This window comes from Falco naumanni, chromosome 15 (assembly GCF_017639655.2).
Source record: "Falco naumanni isolate bFalNau1 chromosome 15, bFalNau1.pat, whole genome shotgun sequence".
Lineage (NCBI taxonomy): Eukaryota > Metazoa > Chordata > Aves > Falconiformes > Falconidae > Falco > Falco naumanni.
The window spans coordinates 1,181,900-1,207,303 of record NC_054068.1 but is presented as its reverse complement, the minus strand read 5'-3'; the positions used below and the strand labels follow the sequence as shown (position 1 = coordinate 1,207,303).

The window sequence follows — 25,404 nt, the reverse complement described above, 5'->3', positions numbered from 1 at the left end:
AGCTGACTCTTACACCAGAAGGTATTTTTGGAAAGGTTTCTCTTGTCTTTTCTTGGGTTTGTCCGCAAAGCCATAAATACTTGTGGAGCAGGGCCTGGGACCTGCTGAGTGCCTGACTGCGAAGCCACAAGCGGCTCATCTGGTTTGCTTCTCCGGCTCTCGTGGAGCCAGCCAAGCAGTGCAGCATCTCCCACTCCTCTGCACAGCTTTTGCAGGCAGTGCCACCCTTTCTTTTGCTTTTGTTGGAGACCTGGAAAGGAGGAGCAGAGTGCTTTGTTTTGGATAGAAGGAAATGTTTTGTTCAACCCAAAAGGAAGATTCTGCACCCCCCTGCCCCCCATTTCATTGGAAAAACCTGGAGCAATGCAATTTCAATTTTACCAAAACCCATTTTGGGAGAGAGATGGGAGAGCAGAGGGCTGATGTGAAATGCTGCCTTTCAGCTGTCACTTCTGTGCTCCCCTCCTCAGTGCTGTGGCTCGTCTCTGCCCTTCGGTGTGGTGCTGTAGTGGGAGCAAATGCTGCACGGTGTCCCCTGTGCCCACCCAGCCCTTCCCGGTGTCCTCACTGTGCAGGGGACACTCCCTTTGGCTGTGGACAGAGTTTTTGTTCCTGAGTACAACTTGGTTCCTTGGCTTTGGTTTGTTTAAAATGTGTTTTATTGCCCTGGTCCCAGCCTCCCCAGTGGCTTTATGACCGTGCTGTCCTCATCGCTGTTTACCACTCGCCAGCCTTCGTGTCTCCCGCAAGCCCTGTCAGCAATGATTTTACACTTGAGGATAGGTAGACAAGTGTTTCGGATGGCTGGGTTTAGTGCTGGACACCCTGTCTTGCACTCTGTGGAATGCCTCTAGAAACCATCCTCTTCCTCCTCAGTTTAGCACATTTTGGTGACGTTACAGTGGTTTTTGAGCAGACTGTTGCAAGAACGTCCCCATTACATTTGTCACTCACAGCTGTAATTTCATCTGACAATAAAAGGAGATTATTTCATGGCGTGTTTTCTCCACAGCCATGTTGCTTAGCCCTAGCTGTGTTCCCCCTGGAGCCCTTCCTTATCAGGTGAACTTTGGATCAGCTTTTCCCTTGCTTTGTCCAGGACTGAGATCAAACTGATCACAGAGCAGTTACCTGGGTCGTTCTGCAGGTTCCCTTTTGAAAATTGGCACAATGTGATTTGAAGCTTCTAAAGTTGCCCTTTCCCAGGCTGGCTAGAAACGAGTAGCAGTCAGACTTCCTCAGCCTACTCTTGCGGTGCTCCGGTGGATGTTGCCGTGAGCCGTGAGCCTGCTGACCTGGAAATCCTCATCGCTGGTAGATGCTGCCTGAGGGGCTCCTTTAGTTGCCGATGGTGTGTGCCAGGATTCCCCCAGTGCCAGAAGATGCTGCCCAGCTACTCTCCAGCTGCAAAGCAAAACTGTCCTGAGCAGCCTGCCTCTTCTGCAGAGTGTCTGTAGTTCTTCAGTCTCCCGTCTGTGGGGGTTTATACCACTGTGAATTTTTTTCCTACAATACCTAGAATCATAGAATCATTTAGGTTGGAATCTTTAAGATCATCAAGCCCAACCGTTAGCTCTGGACTACTTGGACTTGACTTGGGCTTGTAGATACAGATGCTTCCTTTACGGTTTTCTACATTTCTCAGCTCCGATTTGTGGAGTTCTGCCTGCATCTCTTACTTTGTTATTTGTTGCTGGTTTGTTTTTAATGCTTTTGCTTTGCCACTGAAGCCAGGATGTCTTGCAGCAAAAGTTATCCTCTGCTGGACTGCCAAGCCTCAGGGGTTTTTGGCTATCTAATAAATATTCGTCAAACAAATTCTCTTTCTTTTTTTTTCTTTTTTCTTTTTGTAGGCATTTTCCTCCTCATCAGTTTTCTTTGTAATTTTCCTTTGCTCTGTCCCTTCCCCTTTCCTTTTCCAAAAGTTCAGTGGAATTCAGCAATGTTTAGCCCTTACTGGTGGAGCTGACTTGCTGAGCCTGGGCTTCCCTCTGCCTGGGGGGGATGCTGCACCCGCAGTTTCTGAGCTCCTGCTGTTACCTGAATTCCCATCAGGCACACGGCGTGTTTGCAAGTGGCAGAAGAGATACTGAGCACAAATGCAAAGTACCCTCCGCTTTTGTTTCAGGACAAAGGCGGTGGTTCCCAGAGGGATCTGACCGCTGGGTGAAGGAGGTGCTGCCTTTGCTGCAGGCTGCAAGCACCTGAGTCCCGTGCCTGGGTGGCAGTGGCTGCCGCGCACCATGTGCTCCGCTTCCAGGGCTGCGTGGGTGCGGCAGGTCAGCTGGGCCCCTGTTACCCTGTCTGGGTGCTAATGTCTCTGCTCTCTGCCTCCCCAGTGAATGGAGAAGCGGTGGGTGCTGCAGACGTTGAGGAGGAAAGGCCAGCAGCGGGAGCGAGTGTACCAGCCCCGGTGGCGTTGAGTGTGGCAGACAGCTCCGTTGCTCCTGCCCTTCCTGCCTTGACCAGCTCTGGAGAGGCAGAGGAAGCAGCCACTGGCTCCAGTGCCCCACCAGCCCGTGCAGCGGTGCTAGCCCTGGATGCTCTGCCCCCTGGGTAAGGTCTGCCTTCTGCTTGAGACTTTTGTTCCCCTAACAGGGTCAGCATGACATGGAGCACCCGTGGCCCTTGGGGAGGAGGCAAGAATGCTGGGGGGCCACGAGCAAACGGGGGCACTGCTGTGTGCTGGAAGAAGAGGGTGTTTGAGGGAGGGGGCTGTGCTGCACCAGGAGTCGGTGGAAATGATGGTGGTCAGCAGAGCAGAGAGGGCCTGGAGGCATCTCATGGGGATGCCTGTGCCCCTCACTCGCCTGGCACCGCCTGTCCTCCCCCATCTGAGCCAGGGCTTGACTGTTGTGGATTCGTCCTCTGGGTTGGAGTCTGATCTGTGTCTGCTGTGGGTCTCTGGGGTGTAATAAACAGCGAATCACATCTCCGCAGCAAGCAGCTCCTCAGCATCCATGCCCAGGGGAGCAGCAGAGTCCTCTCCTCTCCTGGGGCTGCTGAAGGGGTCAGTCAGAGGGAAATGCGTGAGAGAGTGAGTGTGGACTTCCGTGGAGCTCCCACTGAGCAGGAGGGCACGAGTGTGCACGCCAGAGATGCTGTGGAGGCATTGGCCACTGCTGAGGGGTGGTGGGCAGGATCCTTGTATAGCTGAGATCCCTGGCGCGGCTGCTCCGCATCATCCTCCTCCTCTGTGGGCTGTGGGGAAGGGGCTGGGAGGAGCGCTGGGGCTGGCTGAGCCGTGCTGGTGGGCGCCCTGGCTCTTGGTGGGGGTGGTGTCAGGCTCTGGGCTCAGCGCCCCTCTGGGCTGCAGCTGGGCCGTTCTCCCCTTGTATTTGAGACACGTTTAACTCTGGACTGCGAATGCAAAGCGGCGAGAGGGGGGTTGAAAATGGCTTGTGTTTGGTGTGAAGGGAGCTGTTTATTTTCCTTTGGCTGAGGCGATGCCTGGGAGGTCAGGGCCCCGCTCCTGTGTCAGTCACAGGTAATTAGGGTTAACGGCTCAGTGTGCCTTTATGCTGGGTGTGTGAGGGTTTCTGTTCTCTGGCCTGGACGCTTCCTGTTTCCAGGCAGCTGGAAAAGTCCAGTGCTCTGAAAAAGGTCTTTATTCCAGTCAGAGCTTATGCCTCTTTCTGCTCCTACCAGGTAGACTGAAGGTCTCATTTTCCCCACCTCTGCAGAGCCCAAGGTGGAAGCGAGCTGTCGTTTCTTTCCCAGGGTGGGGAAAGACAGAAAAGCTCCGGAGAGGAGCCCGCGGGTATCCCAGGATTAGGGTTTCTGGAGGCTGGGGGAGGTTGCAGGCCCTGCTTTGTAAGACATGGCACACTTGCGTTTCCCTGGTCCGGCTGGGTGGAAGCGTGGCCCGTGTCCGCCCCGTGCCTGTCCCCCTGTGGTGCTCATGCCAGCAAACCACGCGTGTCAGAGCGGCGAGGAGATAAGGCTGTTGTGCTTTGGGAGATGGCTGGAGGAGAGCAGTGAAGGGGTAGTGAGCCATCCTCCGGGATGAGCTTGTGGAATTCGGAGATCTCTGGAGACACCTTTGAATAATAGCTTGTGTATCTGACCCTCCCTGTCCTGACGGTGGGATCCGCAGAGGGGAAAGAGGGCAGCAGCGCTCTGGCACGTGCTGTCCGAGTTACATGCTGGTGCTGGGCTGGCTTGGGCAGCGGCTGAGCTGCTTGGTCACATGGAAACCAAGCATAAAGGTCTTCCCAGGTGAAGGAGGGCTGCAAGCCGAGTCTGTTGAGGTCTCCACGGTGCAAGCCCTGCCCTGAGAGCTGCCGGACCAGGTTCTGGGCTAACGGGGATTTGTGCAAATAGAGATTTGCTAAACGGGGACTGCGCAAAACACTGTGGCCCCGGAGTAGTATAAATGAGCTTCTGGGCATCTCTTGAGACCTGAACTAGGGCGGCTGATCTTTGGCTGGCTTGCCACACCAGGGTATTACTTTGACTGGTGGTTTGGGGCCCAGCTTGGGAGGTGGGGATGTGACTGGCTGGGCTGGTGGAGGCAGTGGTGTCTCAGGCAGAAGGGTTGCAGACAAAACCAGGCTACTTCAGCCCTGGCAGCAGCGTGCTCTGCGGAAAGGGGTGCAGGATAGTCCCTCACTGACCCAGCTCCTGCAGGGATGGCTGTGCAGTGTGTTGCAAAACCCCTAAGTGATGGCTTTTGCTTTGCTGCTCCCAGGAGCAATGTCCCCTGCAGAGCTGCCAGTCATCCTGGCACTGAGGAGCCAGAAAGCCATCACGTCCCTCCTGCTTTCCGCACAAGCCTTGCCTCGTTCTCTGAGTGCCTCCTTTCATTCGTGGGAGCGTGGAGAGCAGTGGTGCTCGGCTTCCCTTCAGCCTCTGGAGGGGTGGCAGCTTTTCCTAGCTGCGTGCCGGTGGGTGCGCTGAGCCCCAGCCTCCCTGCTCACGCCAGGCTGCGTGCAGATGGAGTCAAGAGCGGCTGGGTTCATGTGGGGATTCAGAGCTATTTATTCTGCTCAGATAGCTGTCTGTGAACATCTGCACCAGATGTGGCGGGCACAAAGGCATCTCTCACACAACTGGGAGTCTGTTCTAGGGGCTGGAGGGTGCTGGAAGGTGTTCTGAATAATTTTGGCCCCAACAGTGCCCAGAGCCTCCTTCACATCCTCCTGGCTTGGGCATGGTGTGTTTCCTCGTGAAGCCAGAGAGCGTGTGGCACCGGCACAGCCAGGTGCTGTGCTCGAGGCCTTCGGCGCGGGGTCCTGCTTCTTGCGTGGGGGTTTCTGAGTGGACTGATAGCAAAAGGGGGGAGGGCACAAAAGCTGCTGGCTCCTGCATCTGGTTCCAATCAGTGATGCTCTCGCGCGGGGGACGGACGGTCGTTAGCGTGGTGTGTATACACAGCGCTGTCTCGCCCGTACAAAGAGGTACATTATGCTGCCTGGCAGAAGGCGTGGGGCTGTGGTTTCTTACATAAGGAGGGCGTTTTGTTTGGACTGCAGGGTTGCCTCAGCGCTGCCACTTCACACCGTCCGTGGCTCCCAGTATCCACCGCCGTTGTGAGCCTTGTGGGCAGTCGGAGGGGGGCCAGCAGGGGCCCACACATCCCGCGCTTCATGCTTGCAGCAGCGGTGCACGTGGGTGAGAGCTCCCACCGTCTAGTGCTTCCTAAACCGCTGGTCTTCCTTGCTGGCAGCAACGTGGCAGCAGGCACAGGGGAGGAACGCCGACTGGACTTAGGGTCCTCAAAGGAAGAGCCCGTTGTCACACATCTCCCTAAGCTGTCCCTTGCGGGGAAACTCAAAAAGGCTGAAGCCTGCAAACTGTTGGGCAGGGTGGTCTGTCTGAGCAAGGATGTGTTGTCCCCGGTGGTGCCTCCATCTCTCAGGTTGTTGCTGTGTGTCAGGAATAACAAGTTCGTTACAGCTTGCTGCTTAATGGTGGTGACTCACTGTTCGTAGGGTGAGGCAGCCCTTGGCAAATTTACTTTTCAGATTACCAGGGAGCTGCTGGCCTGAGGAGCGTGTGAGCTTGTCACCTGTTTGTACAGGGTGTGAGACTGGGACAGAGGACATCAATCAGTAGCTGCCACCACCACCAGCTCTCCCCAGTCTTGCGTGGCTCTTTGCAGTCACGAGGGCACCTGGAGGAGTATCTGAAGGATCCAGAAACCCTCTGCCCTGGAGGAGTCCTCATCGTGGGATTTCTGGCCTCTACAGCCACAGAAATGGCACCTGGGGCCTTGAGAGCCTCTTGTCATGGAGGGCTGCCCGGTCCTCAGAGCCATATTGATCAGAGAACCTGTTGTTAATGAGCCTGGAGGACCTGTCCCCTCCGGTAATGACTGCTGGCACCGCTGGTTCTGTGTGCACAAGGCTGAGGTCCTGTTCATCTCTGAAGCACCACATGTTAGCGTGGACAGAATGGGTGGGACATCTGGCTGGCGTTGTCCTCGCCGTAAGCGAGTGGTGCTGCAGTCTCTAGATCTGTCCAAAGCAGGCTGTTATGGCCAACTGACCTGGGAAGGATGATGCTTAAAGGGTTTTCATGGGATGCTGACTCCTGCAAATTCTCATGAGCAGAGTTGTGCCTTGGAGTTTTGTCCGTGAATAGCGTTCGTCCACCTGTGCCTTGTGCCGGGTCCGTACCTGGCTGCTGGTGGCGATCCGAAGCACTTGCAGTGCAAGTCAAGGAAGGGCCTTCCCAAAGCTCTGCCTGCAGCAGGCGGCTCTCCAGCCAGCGGCACTTCCACACTCTGCCTTCTCCCTGAAGATGCCCAGGGACCTTCTGCTGTCCATCTCATGGGTGGGCATGCTTGTGCCTTCAAGAAATCCCAGCCTGTGCTGATTTTTCTCTAAAGAGATTTCAATATTTTTGGGCTTTTAGCTCTCCTCGTGCTTTCATGCTCATGAAGGACTGATTCATTGTTAGTGAACTGGAAACATCAGGCCTTTCCCCTCTGGCAATGCCCAGGGGTAACCCAGGAAAAGGGCTGACTGTGGGGTGGAGAGGCAGAGGCTTCCTGGTGCCGGACGGCACTGGGTAGTGCCAGCTCTGCTCCCACATGGTCTCTCCTTTGGGCAGCGTTACGTTTGGCAGCACCTTGCTGTTTAAGGTGTACAGGCATGGTAGGTCCTGCCCTTGGACTCTTTCCATCAGAGATAACCACTGGTGTCCCTAGATCTGTTCTAGAGATGAGAAAGACTCAGTGCTCTGACTGGTAGCATCATCTGCAGCTGTGTTGACAGTGCTTTTTGAGAAGCCAACAAACAGGAGTGAAGCCAGCAGCTCTGAACGGGGTTAGACAATCTCTCAGCTAAATCCTGGGCCTGGCATTCACATTCCCCTCCTGTTCCGGGGAACTGGCTCTTGTCTCAGAGTGCAAGATTGCCTTCTGCCCAAGGCGGAGGTGTTTCAGGCTGCCCGTATGACTGCTGGACCACTGGGGTCCCCAGCTGCCGGCATGCTGCCAAGGTTTGGAAATGCAGCTGAAGCTTTTCCCGTTTCTGCCTTTCCATCTCTTCCAAGAGCGATGTCAAGGCTGTAATGCGTGCTACCTGTGGTCACAGCAGGTGCCTGGTTGTGGCTGATGTCACCGTTTTGTGGCTTATCGTCCCCTGGGGAGGTTTGAGGGTGAGCAGGGATGGTGCCGGCCCAGGCAATGGGGCATTAGCACTTAGAGCATCCTCACAAGGGCTGCTTGGTTTCTGCAAGTGTCACAACAGAAACCAGTATATTAATTTTCTAGAGCTTCTTGTGATGATTAATTGAGGCTGAAGATGGAAGATTGTGGGAGCAGAAGTGTGGCAGGAGAACACTTTATCTGTCAGCAGCTGCTGGCTTGCCTCTCACTGTTGTAGAATAAAAGCTGACAGGAAGGCGCATTGCTCCGTGGAGCTTTTACCTTTGCCAGGGCATACACTTTCATGAATGAATTAAGGCAAAGAATGTTTTCCAGTGTAGCTGTGTAAAGCCCGGCCTCCTATCACACCGGCTCGCCTTAGGGGCCACCTCTGAACCAAGTGCCTCGTGGCCATGCGATGTTTTTAAGCGGTATCTGTCAGCGGAGCAGGAGGGCTGCCAAGAAGAAAATTCAGCCCCAGCCCAAACTCAAAGGCTCCCCTGTAAGATGTAGTTTTTGTTTGGTTTCCCTTAATACATCAGAAACTCACAGGGCACAAAACTGACCCTGTGTGAAATCTTACGCCGGCCCTCCTCCTTTCTGGAGGAAATTAGGAATTCATGCTCCAAATCATGCCTGTTTTCAGAAAGCAAGCTGCTGCAGCACCTCTCTGGTAGTCTTGATCTAGCAAGACAAACAACTGCCATGTAGACGTGCTGTCATTCTTTATTTTAAATAAAGGTTAGGACACTGTAACTAAGCGATGCGAGGAGGTGGACTTGCTAATCCACCAGATGCAGGTCTCTGGACATTCTTGGTAATAAGGTGATTATTAATTCTTCACAGCTCGCTGATCCGTGGGGGAGGCTGGGCTGCACAGCTGCGGTCTGAGCGTATGGGCGCACTTGCAAACAGGTTTCCTAGGGAGGCTGTTTGGGCATGAGTTAAAGTAGACAAAGGTGACTGTGAAGTCTCTTGGTCCTACACGTCGCAAGGCTCTGGCTCTCGCTGCCCTGCACATGCAGGGGCTGAGGCTGCTGGATCCACATTCCTTGTTCCAGCTGAAACCCTTCGCTTCACCTCTGTGCTTGAGGAGAGGACAAGCGTCATCTCGTCTGCCTCAGGTTTTCTCTGTGTGCTCTCCTGAGGGGTGCTGCTCTCCCCAGCTGGCCCTGGGACGGTGGGGACGGGTGCCCAGGGAGCCAGGCAGCGGGGCACAGTCGCTCTGGCTGGCATCGCAAAGAGCAGCTTGTTTTGGTAGCTCCACCTCAGCCGGGGTTCGGTCTCTGTGCTAGCAAGTATCAACTGTCTCATGGTGGTTTTTTTTTTTTTTTTTTTTTGACTCTTGCAGGTGGGAACAGCGAGAGCTGCCTAATGGTAGAGTCTACTATGTAGACCATAACAACAAGACCACCACGTGGGAGAGACCCCTTCCTCCCGGGTAAGGGGCTCTGGGGACAGCTGCCATCTCGGATACTGAACCAACTTGTAGCAGATGCACAGGAGTCTGTGCAAAAGTGGGGAAGGTGGCAGGAAGGTCTTCTCATTCCTAAAAAGAAATGGAGTGAGATGACCACGTGTTTACTGGCCTGAAAACACATGCTGTATCCTCAGAAAGGTCTTTTCAGCATTTGTAAAAGGGAAAAAGCATTCCAGTCTGTCGTGTTTTGACCTCTGTTAGAGGATTTTATTTTTTTTTTTAAACAGTCCATGGAAATCACTAATCACTTGCGCAGCTGCACAACCGCTTGTGGGCAGAGCAGAGGGGTGGGCCTTTGGGATGAGGACCAGGAGAAGGGAGAGGAGGGGCATTGTCGTCACCTGGAAAAACAGATGCTTCTAGATGAGGGCTGAGCTCCTGTGAGCAGGAACAGGCACACTTACTATGCCCCAAACCTGGAGCTAGACCCCGGACTCTCTCAGAGGAGGTTCTCGTTGAGGTCTGCTTGTGCTTGAGAAGACGATGCTGCTCAGCTCCGTGAGACCTGCAGGAAGCACTCTGCAAAACTCACCTCCAGGAGGGCCATGCTTTCATTTGCAGGAGTCTTCAGGTCTAAAGGCTGAACGCAGCCCTGTGGGCCACGTGCTTTCCAGGAGCTTGTTGAATTCTCACCTCTTAGTGCTCCTAAAAGCAGAGAACTTGAGAACAACGGTTTGGCTGTATCTAGACTGAGTTTGTTCAGGGCTGGAATGACTGAAGTGTGCTTTAACTGCCACTATAATGCGTGGAAGTGAAATACAAACCCGTCCTGTTCTCCTCCGTGGGAGCCTACAGGTTCCTGCGGGCACACATTACCTTCAGTTAAGCTGCAATACCTGCAGCCGCTCTCTGATCCTACAACAGCTTGAAATCTGGTGTTAAAAGAGGGAGGCTGCTACCTGGAAGGGTAGGTTTGGGAGTACCCCAGTGTGCTGCTTCCCTCCTGTGCAGGTCTCCAGCCCGGGGCTGTGCCGCTGTCGGAGGTCAGCTGTCTTGGACTGATGTTTATGGCACCGTGGTGCAAACTCTGCTAGTGTCTAGGCATCCCATGTAGGCTTCGTGTGCCCTTGCAGGGAGCTGCTTCAAGTCTTAATAGTCTTTTGTATATCCTTCTGGTGGATCTTTGTCCAAAAGAGCCCCTTCAGCTATGAAATTGGTGGCTGTGCCAGAGCTGGGAATGGAGCCCTTTTGTTAGAGGGTATCTTGGTCGTGTGAGAGGAGCCAGAGAGCGAGTGTCTGAAGTCAGCCTGTAGTGTCAGAGCAAAATGAAAGATCACAGTCTCCATAGCTGGACCCCTGGGCCCAGGCAGCTCTTGGCTCTTCCTGCCTTGGAGGACTATGAGCTGCTTTTCTCACATGTATTTCTGAGAGGCAGAACACAATGTGCTGAGCCAAGCCACTGCACGGGGAGTGTGACAGCTGGGGAAGCGGTTCATAATCCCGTGCTCCTCTGTTGTGCTTTCAGCACATTCTGGGGCAGCAGCTGGATGTTTTCAAGATACTACTGTGCATCCAGAGCCCTGGGGGCAGCCCTCAGATGGGGGCGATGGGAGGTTCCTCTGTGTGCCACCACGGGCTGTGCCTTCTGACGTGTCCAGGGCTTCTTCCTGCTGCCTCCACACCAGCATTTGTACTGAGTGGTTGTAGGACGGCTGGAGGCACCTGCCAGCGGGACTTGCAGAGCTGTCTGAGGACAGTGACACCTTCTTCTGGTGTTTCCAGGTGGGAAAAACGTGTGGATCCCCGAGGCAGGTATTACTATGTGGACCACAACACCCGGACCACCACATGGCAGCGCCCCACAGCTGAGTACGTCAGGAACTATGAGCAGTGGCAGTCCCAGCGAAACCAGCTCCAAGGAGCCATGCAGCAGTTCAGCCAAAGATTCTTGTACCAGGTGAGAGCCTGGGGCAGTGGTGGTCTCACTCGGCTCTCCCACTGGTCTCGGCTGGGCTGGCCTGGGAGACACGGAGCGTGCGGACATGCTTGCTGGGCTGCATGGGGTCTGTTGGTGAGCTCAGCAGAGCAGCGCTCGGACAGGAGAGCCCACGGGCTCCTCTGCTGCGTGCAGAGAACTGCGCGGGAGTAATTTCTTTTTATAAAACAGCTTGCTTGGTCCTGAAGGGTGGTGGGAGGTGTCCTCAGCAGCCTGACCCTGGTCTCCCTTCAGTGCCAGCGTGGCTAGGCACATGCTCTCTCCTGTGGCTCCCATCAGGCAAGCCTTGCTGCTGACCTGTGAGGCTTGCAGAACTCGTTGCATGCTGTTGGAGCTGGGCATATGCTGAGGAAGCTGTGGGAGCCTGGTCTGTAGTGGGAGGGGAGGCTCTTGGGGCTGAGCTCATCCCTCCCCCAGTCTCCCTTGGGCTGAGGACAGCGGGGCTGGGCCCTGGGTGGCCGCGGGAGTTGGGTGCAGGTGCTGACATGGTGAGGGCTGCAAGAGCCAGGGGACCAGAGGGCGCAGGGAGTGAGTGCTGCTGGGCTTGGTGAGCTTCCTCCTGCTTTTCCTGCTTCTTCCCTTCACTCCTGGTTTGGGCTGAGTAACTGTGTTTCGTTGCTTGGGGAATGGGCTCTCAACAGCCCTGCAGAGCACTAGCTCTTGGGCACAGACCACTCTTGTCCTGGCCTTGCTTTTGCTGCCGGAGCTGGGACCCAGCTTCAGTGGTGGGTAAGCAGGGTGGTGCTGGTGGCCGTTGTGCTGCCGGGTGAGCAGTGGTTGGGAGAGAGCCGGGCAGGAGCATTTCCGACTCCTGGAGTGGTGACGTCCCAGCGATCTCTGCTGTCAGCCAGCCCCGTGCCTTGCAGAGGCCTGCTGCAGTGAAAAACACGGCTCCTGCCAGAAGGCAGGGAGGTCTGGTGGGGCAGGTGTGGAGTGAAGGTGGGCAGAGCAAAGTGGCCAACTTCTTCTCATTGATGTTTAGCTCCTCTTGGAAAAAGCCGGGAGGCTGACGTGTCCCAGCAGCGCTGCTAGTGCTGGTGCGAGCTCTGCGCTCCAGCGAGGAGCTCGATGCTCTCTGGGAGGAGGGTGCAGGCAGAGCAGTTGTGCAAAGTCCCTTCTGCGTGAGGCACAAGCGAGGCCTCTCCCCGGGGGTGCGGGAAGCTGCTCTGCCCCCCTCCCCTCTCCTGCCCTCCCCCCCCCCGCCCCGGACAGCTATCCAGCCCTTCCAAGCCTGGCAGCGGGAGCTGGGCTGCCACGGCTCTGCTGCCCGCTGCCTGCCTGCACTGCTCCGCAGCCTCCAGGACCACTGGAGGGGGGGCATGCAGGAGGGGGCTTCCACCAGAGGCCAGACCGGGCTCCGTGCCTGTCACTCGCTCCCATCTCTGCCATCGCCAGCCTTGGAGCCGCTCCAGTGCTGTGCGATCGCCCTGGCCGGGCTCCGCAGAGTGCAGAGGGAGGGACTCGCGCTCCAAATTTAGCCTGATGAAATGATTGTACTTCTTGTTTCAAGGGCTCTAGTGCCAGCTCTGCCTCCTTCCCCGCAGGGGCTTTTTGCTTTGCCTTGCCCTCCCACCTCCAGCACCCACCTGCCCTCCGTGCTGGGAGAGGAGGCGCTGAGCAGCGCTGGGTGCTGCAGAGCCCTCTGCCCTGCCGGTGGGCACCTCGGTGCCACAGGGCTCCCTGGGCTGTGCCTGCGCGCAGCATCCCTGCCACCGAGGGGTCTTGCTGTCACGAGGGGCCGGGTTGCTCCCAGGGGATGTGGAGAGCTGCAGCAGGGTCCGCTCTCGGGAGCTCTGCCCTGGGCTCTTGTGTCTCTGCCCTGTTAGTTTTAATTAGTTGTTATTTTTAGGTCACAGTGAGGTGATACCTCTGGATGTGACTTGGCTGCGTCTCTGGCCAGCCTGTGTAGGCAGGGAGGGCGTGGAGGCTGCCCCGTGTCCCCAGTGTGCTGGGCTGGGCTGGGCTGGCTGCTGCTGGGACAGTGCCTCCTGCACCCAGTGCTGGCATGTGGGGTGAGGGACAAGAGACGAGGCTCGGAGAGGCACGGACTGTGCCAGCCCCATCCCTGATGGATCCCAGGACATCCCCAGGGTGCTGGGCTGCCATGGGGTGCCCCGAGTGCTGGTGGCTGTCTCAGAGCGGGGGGCCCTGGCACCCCAAAAGGTTGTGGGAACTGGGGCTGCCCCCTGTTTCGGGGTGGGAGGGATGGTCTGGCTGCGGGTGGCATTTCCTGAGCCCGGGCTGGCTCCGCTCCCCAGCCCAGTGCCGGAGGGCTGCGACGCCAGCCTCGCCAGCAGCTGGGTTTCGGGAGGTGCAGTGGAAATGCCTTTTCGGTAACAACGCATTTCTTATTTAACTGTTCAGAGCACTCGTGGGCCTCCCTCGCCCCTGAACCCCTGGACGCCGGGGCTGCACCTCCATCCCCAGGGTCCTCCCTCGCCCCTGAACGCTGGGGCTGCACCTCCATCCCCAGGGTCCTCCTTCGCCCCTGAACGCTGGGACTGCACCTCCATCCCCAGGGTCCTCCTTCGCCCCTGAAACCCCTGAACGCCGGGGCTGCACCTCCATCCCCAGGGTCCTCCCTCGCCCCTGAACGCCGGGGCTGCACCTCCATCCCCAGGGTCCTCCCTCGCCCCTGAACCCCTGAACGCTGGGACTGCACCTCCATCCCCAGGGTCCTCCTTCACCCCTGAACCCCTGAACGCTGGGACTGCACCTCCATCCCCAGGGTCCTCCCTCGCCCCTGAACCCCTGAATGCCGGGGCTGAAGCTCCATCCCCAGGGGCCCCCGGCAGAGCTGGAGGGGGGGCGGGGGCTCGTGCACAGCACCCCAGCCTGCCCCCCCTGTCCCAGGGCATCCCCCGGTTCAGGCTTGGTGACAGCCACCGGCTCTGCCCACCCTGGGGAAGAAGAAAGGTGCTTTGTGCGGCGGCCCCCAACCTGCCGGGGGGCGGGGGGCACGGGGCCGCCCGTCTGCCCGGGATGAATGTGGGCTCAGTGCGAGCGCATCCCGCACCCCTCGCCCTGCCGGGAGGAGGGGGCCGCCGGCCGCCAGGAAGCGCTGGGCGTGGACAGGGCTTGTGGGAATGATTTCATTGGAAAGGCCTGCGATATTTTTTCCCCTCTTGTGTGTGGTTCTTGGAGGAGGCTGGAGGTGTATCTGGTGGGGACAGCCGGCGGGAGCCGAGCAGCCGCACACATCTGGACCCCACTGTGCCGTCCCGCTCCCCTCCGTGCGGCACAGCCCCTGCCCCGCTGCCCCCTTGGCTGCCCCAGCCTCTGTTTAGTTTGTGCTTTTTTTTTTTTTGCTCCCCCCCCCGCCCCCCTTTGAGTTTGCAAGTTGTTTTTTGTTTTTTTTTTAAGTTCTCTGGGAGCTGCGGGCCAAGGGGGAGGCGAGTGGGAGCAGGGGCTCTGCATTCCGCTCTTCCCAGGCGTCCCTACCCTGGTTTTTATTTTGTGTTTTTGCCCTCTCTGTTGTCTTTAGTCGTCCGGCGCCCCGTCTGACAATGATCCTCTCGGTCCCCTTCCTCCCGGCTGGGGTAAGTACTGAGCCGCCTCACCTGCCTGCCACCGTGCTGGCTGGACAGCGACAGCACCAGTGCGGATGGGGACGCTGCTCCGGACCTTGCCCGTCCCGTGGGGAGGATGGTGCTGTCAGCAGCTCCTGTGCTTCTGTCCTAGGCGTTACTGGGAGTGGTGGCTGGGGAGCCAGTGTTCCCCGTGCTCTGTTGCATGTGGGGCTGAGTCTGCCTGTGATTAGCACGATCTCTGATTTGAAATCCAGCTTTTTTTCCCTTTTTGTTAACCCCCCCCACACCTTTTCCTGGAGGAGTTCCCAGCCTCTCTCAGCTGCTGAATGCAGAAGTGCTTGTGGTTGTTCTTTGGACGGGGGCAGAGGTTGGGGATCCAAGTCCTCGCTTGTCCCCAAACCCCTCCTCCGCCAGACGGGGATCTATCTCGCTGCCGTGCATGCCTCTGGGGATGCTTTGCCCCAGTCCACACCAGGGCTGGGAGCTGGCAGGAGTGGGGCTGCCTGTCCTGCCCCCATGGCCCAAGCATCATGTGCTGGGATGTTTTGAAAGGTCCCTGCGCCATCCCCAGAGCAGAGGGGCCCCCCTCCACGGCGAGAGCATCCCCTGGAGAGGGCAGGCTGGGATGCTTGTGGGTGCAGATGGGCTGTGCTATGCCAGGGAGAGCGGGAGAGGGGTTAAAACTGTGGGGAACTTGGAGCAGGGCCAAGGGGACCCAGGCTGTTAAGGGGGTCTCAATGGGGACTGTGCTGGAGCCTGTGCTACCGTGCTGGGTGGCCCACCTCCTGCATCAGCAAGCAGAGGGGCCCCATCCCGTGTCAGCTGGGCAGGCTGGGGGGTGGCACGGCTCTGTGTGGGGCTGAGCACCCTGGGGTGGGGATCCTCAGGGTGAATGAGCTCTCAGAGATGGATGCAGTCCTGGTTGTTGCATGCAGAGTCTGCCAGAGCCACGGTGTGGGGGCTGCTTCCCGTGGTCCGGGAGCAAGGGGGGGGGGTGGCAGTGGCTGGGAGGTGACAGGGGAGCGTGCGTGCAGGGCATCCCTGCCGGCATGGAGCAGGGCCCTGCACGTGGGGAGTGACGCAGGCACGTGGAGGGATGGAGGTGTGTTTGCATGTGGGGCGCACGTGTGGGTGGGGAGGCAGCGAGCGTGCGTGGGCGTGTGCAGGGGGGTGCCGGGCAAGAGACCGAGCAGCGTTGGCAGGTGGGACGAGATGGGGTGCGCAGGGTGGGTGCGGGCGCCGGAGGGCTGGCGCGGTGGGGAGCGGGTGCAGGATCACCGGTGAGCCGGGGCCTGTGGCGCCTGGTCATGGCTGGGAGGCTTGTGCTGTTCAGAGTGTGCAAATAGTGCTGGAAGCGTGTGTTGGGCAGGGGGTGCCCAGGGAAGTGTGTGAGGCTGCAGGCACGGGGGCGGGGGTGTCGAGCAGTGGTGCTGGGGTGAGTGGCATCGTGTTGTGCCTGTGTGCGGCAGCAGGAGGGCACGTGTGCCTGTGCACGAGCATGCTGGGAGCACGAGCCGTGCACTGGCAACAGGGCCACACAGGGAGTTCGGACGCATTTGAGAAAGCACCTGCAGGTCTGCCTGGAGGGATGCTGCGCTTGTGGACGCTGCGTGTCCAAGGAGGGTGTGCATGCCGCCTGCCCAGAAAGACCCGTGGCCGAGCACGCCCATTGTGCCAGCCTGGCAGCGGGTTGGCAGGACTGGTCTCTGCCGTTGGACCTCCCTGCACGCTGGCCTTGGGGGCACTGAGAATGTCAGTCTTTCCTGGAGGTGCGGCAGCTTGGGCATGTAGAAGAAACGTAGGGGGTTTATAGTGCCTTTTCCAAACGAGCCGGGGCAGTGCCAGTGGGGAGGTGGGACAGGGGGAGCTGACGAACTTCTCATGAACTGGGAAGGGGAGGGCTGTTCCTGGGGCTGCAGGTCAGTGCTGGCCAGGGCGCTCCAGCTAACGCCTCCTCTCTCCCTTTTTCTTTTAGAGAAGAGACAGGACAATGGGCGAGTGTATTACGTGAACCACAACACACGGACCACCCAATGGGAAGACCCTCGCACGCAGGGGTAGGCAGCCTGCGGGGAGAGCAGGGAGGATGCTTGCTGTTTTGGAAGGTCCGTGTGATGGGCTACCGAGCGCCCATCTGAAAGCTGTCTGCCGGGGACCAAGCGGGCTGCAGCGCTGGGGAGTCAAAATCAGTGAGAGCTGCAGGCAGTGCTGGAGCACAGGAGGGCTGGGCACTGCAGTCCGGGGCATCGTGGGGCAGCGCTCCAGCTTGCGGGAGCTGGGGTGGAGATGAGGAAGCGATGGGGAGGACTGTAGGGCTTTCTGAGCAGAAAGAGGCGCTTTCTTCTTGCCCTGTTGCTTTCTGGCAGGGCTCTGCTTGGGCTTCTGAGAGCTCTGGGTTGCGGCTCTCCAGAGAGCTGCCCAGGCCCCCGCTGAGGTCCTCTCTTCTGCAGACAGAGAGCGAAGCTGTAACTGTGGCCAGTCCTGGCCATGGCCGAGCGCAGCCCAGGCAGGGCTCCTGTCTCGGGGTGCAGGCAGGCGCTAATCCCGTGCTGTGAATCCTTCCTTTTGCCTGGCACGGAGCTGCAAACTAAAGGTGGTTCCCAAGGGCAGCAACTTGGAGAGCCATGGCTCAGGGTGAGGGGTGCCTGGTGACCCCTTCCTTGTCGGCAGGATGATCCAGGAGCCGCCGCTGCCGCCTGGCTGGGAGATGAAGTACACAAACGAGGGTGTGCGCTACTTCGTGGACCACAACACTCGCACCACCACCTTCAAGGACCCGCGCCCTGGGTTCGAGTCTGGGTAAGCCCTTTTGTGCTGGGCCCTTCGCCTCGTGGCTGGGCTGCGCACCAGGAGCCGCGACCGCCTGTTTGCAGCTCCTGCCTTCCTGTGGTTGTGACATGGAGCGGAGGGAGTGGGTCGGCTTTGTTGCAAAGAGACTGAGTAGCAGGTTTAAAGTCTTGCGTTTGGCTCTGAGAGAGGAGAGCTGCACCCCAGAGATCTTCCTCCTGCCTGGCAGGCGATGAGACTGCTCACACCGGGGCAGGTGGGGGTGCTGAGCCGAGGCCCATGATGCTTTTGCAGGAGCAAGCAGGGTGGCTCCCCGGGGGCGTATGACCGGAGCTTTCGCTGGAAGTACCACCAGTTCCGCTTCCTCTGCCATGTGAGTAGAGCAGAGGGCCCCAGAACCCCGGGGGCTGCTGGGCTGGATGGGTGCATGGATGGCCTGATCCTGTGGGCAGGCGCAGGTGAGGAGAGCCGCTGTGCCAGCCTACGCAAAGCCTGGTGTCTCTGCCTTGCTTGTAGTCAAACGCGTTGCCCAGCCATGTGAAGATCAGCGTTTCCCGACAGACGCTCTTTGAGGACTCCTTCCAGCAGGTGAGGAGGTGCCAGGGCCACAGAGCCCGGGGAGGTGCGGAGCCGGCCCTTGCACCAGCCTGCGGTGACGCCTCCTGCTTCCCCCCAGATCATGAACATGAAACCTTACGACCTGCGGCGCCGCCTGTACATCATCATGCGAGGAGAGGAGGGCTTGGACTACGGTGGCATTGCTAGGTGAGCGCTGGTGTGCCGGACCACACGCCTGCTGTGGGGTGGGGCTGTGCCCGGCCTGCAGCGCGAATCCTGCTGGCGTGGGGGCCTGTCCAGCAGCTGCACTCAGGGTCTGCGGTGCCTGCGTGGGCGGAAGAGCCCAGGGTTTTTCAGATGGGAAACAGTGTGAGTTTTAGGAATGGTGGACCATTGCGAGAGCATCGCATCAGCCTGTCCCTGGCGTAGCGAGGGCCGGGGGACCCAGCTGGGGCTCTCCTGCTGCCCCTGGGGTGTAGGGGTGATGGGCTGAGCAGCCTCTTCTCCCTGCAGCCCACCTTCGCAGCTGGCGGGCGCTGCTGTTTCTTGGGACAGTCGGCGCGTGCCGGGGTGGACATGGTGTGATGCAGTCACTGCAGCTTCCATCTGCCTGCCCTGAGGATGGTGTTACCACAGAGCGTGGGCTGCGTCTCTGCTGGAGGAGGGGTCCTGTGTCCCCACGAGCCCCCGCTGGCTCGCTCGGGTTGTCTGCTTTGGTGCTGGGCTAATGCTTCCCCTGCCTGCCGCCCCGGCATTCGTGCTGCCGTGCTCTCGCCCGCTCCTCCTTTGTGGTGCCGCTGCCCCCGGCTCCGGTGCAGGGGCTCCTGCTCTCCACCTCTCTCTGTGTCCTGCCAGTGGTTTTACCCTATGGTAGGTTACGTCATGCTGTTCTACCACAGGGTAGAACCACGGACGGGATGCCGGGGCTGCTTCTGCGTCTGAGGACTCCTGTCTCCTTGCACGGCCAGGAGAGCGAAGCCAGGACGGTGTCCGTCCCGCGCTGCCTTGAGGTCGGGGTGGGGCTCCCGGGGGGCGCCTGTGCCGAGAGGCTCGGGAGGGCTTCGCACAGCAGCGTGCGTACGTGTGCGACAGCCTGGTTGGGAGCGAGCCCCGCGGTGCCTGCCGGGATCCCTGACGCCCCAAGTGGGGCCTCTGGCAAACCGGGCCGTTTGCGGCTGGTGTCTCCAGAAGCACTTCACAAACCGTGCACAGCACCCCTGGGGCTGAGGACGCCCTCGCCAAGTCACACCAGGGCCCAGCGCTTGCACCACTGCCCCGAGGCACCTGGTTCGCACGGGGCGTGCTGCAGAGGTGGCTGTCCCCTCCTGCCCGCAGCCCCTGGGCGCCCTGGCTCCTCAAGCCGCTCGTCACCCGTGCTCCTCCTTCCTCTCACCCCAGGGAATGGTTCTTCCTCCTGTCCCACGAGGTGCTCAACCCCATGTACTGCCTCTTCGAGTACGCTGGCAAGAACAACTACTGCCTGCAGATCAACCCAGCCTCCTCCATCAACCCCGACCACCTCACCTACTTCCGCTTCATCGGCCGCTTCATCGCCATGGTAAAAGCCTGGGGTGATGGGGTGAGGGGTTGACTTTGTGCCCGTCCATCCCCCAGAGCGGGGGCCTTGCAGGGGGCGGGAGTGGGCCGTGGGGTGGGGGGCCGCTCTGCGTGCTGTGGCTGTTTGCTTGGCACTGCTGCCCCCCTTCAGCCCCTTCTCACTCGGCTGTGAGCCCGTGGGAGGCGGCTCATTGCGGGGGTGCTGTGGGGAAGGCTGTGGGGTGATGCGTTTTAAATCCAGGGGATGGCCGTGGGGCCAGAGGGGACCTGGTTTCCCAGGGGCTGTGTGGTGGGGATGGCTCCACATCTTTGGCTGCCACCCCAGGTGCTGTCGGGTTTGCAGCTCCACAGGCTATTTATAGCCCCAGCAGTGTGAGGTTTTCCAGCTGCCCAAGCCCCGGAGCGGCTCCTCCCGTTCGTCTTGCATTCCTCAGGGCCAACATGCCGTGGGGTTGCCCAGCTTTGGGCTGGCAGGGGGGCTGCCAGGGGTTCCCTGAGCCTGGGGAAGGGTCCCTGGCCCGCCGCCCTGCAAGGTGTGCACGGGAGGCAGCTGCACGCTGCGCTGGCCCCTGCTCTGTCCTGCCCTGCCCTGCTCCACGCGTTGCAGGATACCAATAAAACCCCAGACTATTACTCACCGCTGGGCTGTTCTAGACAAGCGTCTGCATTATTTTTGGCTGCCTTTGCCTTGGGGCTCCTGGAAGCCAGGGATTCAGGGAAGCCACAGCACAGCTCTGTTTAAACAAGTGCTCTTAATAGAGCTGTGAGGGGAGAAGGAGACATGGTGGAATTCGCAGTGGGGAGGGGAGTGGGCTGCGCACACACCCACGCCGGGCGAGCCGCCCCCAGGCAGTGCTGTCGGGGGGAGCCCACTCCTCCCCACCACATTTGCCAGCCAGGAGTGAGTGCCGCAGCTCTGGGACCCCGGGAGCGATTCCCCTTCGCCCCGCAGCTCCCCCAGTGCTGGAGCACCGTGGGTCTGCCCTGGGGTCCCCCCGGGGTCCCCCATGACCTGGCACCACCTCCCCGCCGTAGGCTCTGTATCATGGGAAGTTCATCGATACCGGCTTCACGCTGCCCTTCTACAAGCGGATGCTGAACAAGCGGCCCACGCTGAAGGACCTGGAATCCATTGACCCCGAGTTTTACAACTCCATCGTCTGGACCAAGTGAGTGCCTCGTGCTCCCTCCTGGCCTGGGCCTGTGCTGCTGTGGGGGAGGCGGCGCTCCTCCCCACGGCCCCTCGCTGCCGCTGGCTGCTTCCGTCAGAAATCACATCCCGGTGCCCTCCCGCAGGGAGAACAGCCTGGAGGAGTGCGGCCTGGAGCTGTACTTCATCCAGGACATGGAGATCCTGGGCAAGGTGACCACCCACGAGCTGAAGGAGGGTGGCGAGAGCATCCGGGTGACGGAGGAGAACAAGGAGGAGTACATCATGTGAGTGGCCATCCCCAGGCCCCTGCCGGGTGCTACCCGTGCCGGCCGCAGGGCAGCTCTGGGATGGGAACGTGGGGCTTGGGACGTGGCTGCTTCCCTGGGCTACGTGGCCTGTGACAAGTATGGGCTGGCGCGGTCGGCCGAGCTCCGCTGCGGTCTGGCTTGCTGCTGGCTGGGCAGTTGCCAGTACTTTCAGGAAAGAGGAGAGGGGAGAGAGGGTGAGACTTCTCTCCCTGTCCTGTGGCTGCACACCCTGCCCGTCTGCTGCAGGGCTGGCTGGGGGCTGCCAGGGCGTTCTCCTCCTGCGCACGGTAGGCTCCGGCCACGGGACGCAGCTTGCACCCCTCATCCTCCCGAAGGCCGCTGGTCTGTGTTCAGAGCTGCCGGCTGTTCAGGGCTTGGAGGCAGAGAGAGGAACCCACGGGTGGGAACTGAGGGCAGCTCTGGTGATTTGCAGGAGCCCCTCTCCCCCTCCCCATGCACGCGTACGGCTCCCAGGGCCCTCCCCGCAGCTGGGAGGGATGGTGGGGGTTCCCCATGCCAGGCCAGCGGTGCTGGCTGCCTGCCAACCACTGTCTGCCTTTCCAGGCTGCTGACGGACTGGAGGTTCACACGAGGCGTGGAGGAGCAGACCAAGGCTTTCCTGGACGGCTTCAACGAGGTGGTGCCGCTGGAGTGGCTGCGGTACTTTGACGAGAAGGAGCTGGAGGTGAGCTGGTGCCTGTGCTGGGATGGGGACATGGAGGTACTGGTGCTTCCCAGCCCGCTGGAGGCCACCCAGGGAATGGCACACGGTGACAGCAGAGCGCACGGGCTCCACTTGCACCCTCTGCCCCACAGCTCTGCTGACAGGGGTATCCTCAGTCTGGGAGGGTGGCTCGTTGGGTCCATTGGCAAGAAAATGTCTCAGTGGAGGCGAGGAATTCCTCCCAGACGCCTCTGTTGGCCAGTGCTGGAGCCTGTGCTTTGTGAGGCCCAGCACCAGAGGGGCTGGTGTTCCGAAGCGTGGGCACAGGGCCTTATTTCTGTTCCCCCACTAACTGTCCCCTGTCCCCAGCTGATGCTGTGCGGCATGCAGGAGATAGACATGAATGACTGGCAGAAGAATACTATCTATCGGCACTACACCAAGAACAGCAAACAGATCCAGTGGTTCTGGCAGGTCAGTCCCAGTGCCGGCAGCACCTCTGATGAGCTCTGCAGCCCTGGGGTCATCCCCTGCCGCGGCCCAGGGCTGGCTTGGGGCACGCAGCCTCGCAGGCTGTCGGGAAGAACAAAATATAACCACGAGCACGTGTTCAGCCAGCAGCATCTGGCGGAGGCGCTGGTGCCAGCACAGGGGCAGCGGGGAGCACGTCGGGGTCAGTGTGCTGCTAGCAATTAGCTGGTGCTTTTGGGCGGGACGGCAGAAGAGGGTGACATGTAACAGAGCTGCGCCAGGTCAGGCGGTGCTGCTCCGTGCTGGCCCGGAGAGAAGTGGGTCAAAAATGTCTCCAAAGGGGGGCAAGGGGGTAGAGCTGCTCCCTGCCGGCCCCGTGGGATGCACCCGTCCCCAAGGGTGTGGGACTGGAGGCGAGGGCTGGACCGCGTGCGCGGCGTGTTGCACTGCCCTGGGCTGCGCCTAAGCCTGGCCAGCGGGCGTGGGGTGTTGGTGGCAGGAGCTGCACGGCAGGATGGTGCCCCGGGCCCGGCTGGGCTGTGGGCTTGGGGGTGACAGGGATCCCATGCTCCTGCCCCGTTCTTGTAGGTGGTTAAAGAGATGGACAACGAGAAGAGGATCCGCCTGCTGCAGTTTGTGACAGGGACCTGCCGCCTGCCCGTCGGGGGGTTCGCGGAGCTCATCGGTGCGTGTTCCCGGGTGCCTGGCATGGGCAGGGTCCCGGGGAGGCGAGGGGGGCAGCGGCTGTGGGCAGGGGGGCAGGTGGGACCTGGCTGGCTGTGTCTCCACTGCAGAGTGCACGTAAGCAGTGAGGCAGCTGCAGCGTCTGAGCATGGTGATTTAACCCGGTGGTGTGCTGTACTCAGACAAATTCCTTAGCCGTGAACTGTACTGCCACAGTTAACTTTGTCAGTCCAGTTTATAATCTCATTTTGAATGATTTTTTTTTTTTTTTTAAATTTTGATTTTTGTGCAATGAAACCCCTCTTCTAGAAAAACCACAGTGTGGCATTATTCTGCTCTCATCCTTTAATTTGCTACTTTCTGGGGCCTGTACCAGCCTTTCCCTGACTTTCCTGGAATTGGTGGCAAGCTAATCAGCTAACTTAACCCGCTCATTTATTCTTGCTGGCATATTAGCTTTTTTCCAGCCCCCTGGAATCTCTCCAGCATTCACAATCTGTTAAAAAGCGACCTCAGTGACTCAGACTTCCTGAGCCCCAGGTCCTTTAAAACTCTTGGATGGACCCACTCAGTCCTGTGGGTCTATGGATAAATATGTCCTGGCAGTTGCTATTTAACCATCTCGCTTAGAAGCCATGCTGTTACCCTTCTGTGCTGTGAAAGATGCTTTTCAGCTTTCCTCTTTCTTTCTTATTTTCTGTACGTCCTCTCTGCAAAGGGGTCAGAACAGGCAGTGAGCACTGCTGCGGATTTATGCCTCCGTGTGTCTCTGTGATCATCACGGGGTGTGATGCTGTGATCTGCCGGCTAACAGCATGTTAGAGGGGTTTTCTTTGTCAGCTCCTGGTCATGTAATGATATTTGTTGTGCTTGTAATTAACAGGCAGCAATGGGCCCCAGAAATTCTGCATCGATAAAGTTGGCAAAGAGACATGGCTGCCTCGGAGCCATACATGGTAAGTCATTTCTCCTTAGCCCCGTTAGGAGCACGTGGGGACAACTGCGAGCAGCCTCTGCGCGGCTGCACAGGGCCCCAGGCACCCTCCATCCTGGCCGCCCACGTTCCTGGGGGATGTAGCTGCCATTCCTGGCTGTGCGTCTTAATGCAGCTGCTGTGCGCAGCTGAGGCTGGAGAGGACCCTGCTGTGGGGAGGAGAATTGGGATCACGGCGCTGTTCCCAGCCTCTGCTGTCTCTCCAGCTTTAACCGTCTGGATCTCCCTCCCTACAAGAGCTACGAACAGCTGAAGGAGAAGCTGCTTTATGCAATTGAGGAAACGGAAGGATTTGGACAGGAATGATGGAGCTTTGGTGCTTTCCCAGGGCAGAGGGCCCTGGAGTGCTGCCGGCCGGTGGTCCTGCCTGCTGGCGCCCGCAGAGCCCAGCGCTCAGCCCTCTCCGCAGGATGGTGTGCAGGCAGCTGCGGACGCTGTTGCTCTTGTTCCTGGGCGAGATCTGCACTAACGTGGCCCTGGGGGAAACGGGTCCGCGTTTCTCTTCCTAAAGAAACTTGAGGTGTGCTGGAGAGGTAGACGCAAAAGCTTGGCCCCAGTCCGCTCGTGAGGTGCGGGGGCTGGCACAGGGGACAGGGCACAGCCCCGGGCCTTGGCAGGCAGCGTGCAGTCACCGAGGCTCCCCGGTTCCCCCGGCAGACACAGCGAAATGAGATCCAGGTTAGGCACCGGCTGGTTTCCACCCGCTAGTGTGTTCTGCCTTTTCAGGGCATTTTGATAGATTCAGGTGAGGAGGGGAAATGGCTCTTGAACCAACCCCTCGGGTCACTTTTGGGCTCTGTCCTGCACCTGGCAAAGGTAACGGGGAGCTCCCAGCCGATGCTGCTGGGGCTGACCACTGCACAAGGGCCAGGACTGCCCCATCCCGCGCCAAACCCACAGCCGCCGGCGCCCAGTGCCTGGCTGGCCACGTCCTTTGTGTGTTTTGATTTGCAAGAGCGTGGCCCCTGTGCAGTTGTATCTAATAGCGGTCTGGTGCTCGGAGCTGGTGCTCCACAGCAGCCGTGGGGGCTCCGGTCACGTTCGGGGCACATCTGGCCTTTGCTTGGTTCGTGGGTTCGGCCCTAGCGCCCCATGGTTCCCGTGTGGCTGGTCGGGCTGGTGGCAGAAGCTCCTGGAGCTGCGGGTGAGGGCAGGATCAGGCCTCTGCCCCTCGCCTGATGCCCAGTCTGCTGCTGCCCCCCCCTCGGTGTGCTCGGGGCAGAGCGACCCGCGCAAGCGTTGGTGTACATAGCTGTACATAGGGGAAGTCTACAGCTACAAGACACTGCAATAGCTTTTGACTGGTAACCAGATAGTTTTGTACTGCACCATCCTGCCTCAGCGATGCCAACTTCTTGTGCAATAAATGATAAGCAGCTGCCGAGATGTGTGTCCCTGGTCGGTGTCTCGCACGGGGAGACAGCCTGGTGTGACCCCTGGGGTGTCTGCGCAGGGGCTCGGCTGAAGGGACATGGCGGGTGCCCAGAGCTCGTCAATGAGGTCATAAATAATACGTACTTTTTTCCACACACACACTGCACAGGAGCGTCAGGCTGGGCGCAGCGCTCCTGCCTGTCTTTGCCCAACCTATAATAACACGTTGCTAAAAACATCTCCAGGGCTTTGTGCCAGAGCTGGAGCTGCCTCCCTGTGCCACCATGTGATGAAACCCATAGCGGCGTTGGCGG

General features: G+C 59.3%; 1 protein-coding gene across 5 annotated transcripts in view; it reads left to right on the top strand.

Annotated features, from left to right (window-relative positions):
• WWP2 (WW domain containing E3 ubiquitin protein ligase 2) overlaps positions 1-25,100 on the top strand; it is a 43,559-nt gene extending 18,459 nt beyond the window's left edge. For 4 of the 5 annotated variants that reach the window (XM_040615803.1, XM_040615798.1, XM_040615802.1 and 1 more), the window contains 17 exons: positions 2,340-2,556; positions 8,946-9,035; positions 10,797-10,971; positions 14,495-14,549; positions 16,516-16,597; positions 17,211-17,339; positions 17,622-17,700; positions 17,844-17,915; positions 18,004-18,092; positions 19,284-19,443; positions 20,478-20,611; positions 20,739-20,879; positions 21,468-21,588; positions 21,937-22,041; positions 22,627-22,723; positions 23,606-23,678; positions 23,923-25,100. In XM_040615803.1, coding sequence (XP_040471737.1) covers positions 2,340-2,556; positions 8,946-9,035; positions 10,797-10,971; positions 14,495-14,549; positions 16,516-16,597; positions 17,211-17,339; positions 17,622-17,700; positions 17,844-17,915; positions 18,004-18,092; positions 19,284-19,443; positions 20,478-20,611; positions 20,739-20,879; positions 21,468-21,588; positions 21,937-22,041; positions 22,627-22,723; positions 23,606-23,678; positions 23,923-24,022 — 1,919 coding nt within the window. In that variant the 3' untranslated portion in view covers positions 24,023-25,100. Of the gene's footprint in view, positions 1-2,339; positions 2,557-8,945; positions 9,036-10,796; positions 10,972-14,494; positions 14,550-15,716; positions 16,310-16,515; positions 16,598-17,210; positions 17,340-17,621; positions 17,701-17,843; positions 17,916-18,003; positions 18,093-19,283; positions 19,444-20,477; positions 20,612-20,738; positions 20,880-21,467; positions 21,589-21,936; positions 22,042-22,626; positions 22,724-23,605; positions 23,679-23,922 lie in introns of those variants that run through there. The other variant, XM_040615804.1, reaches the window with a different exon arrangement.
• The last annotated feature ends 304 nt before the right edge of the window (positions 25,101-25,404 follow it).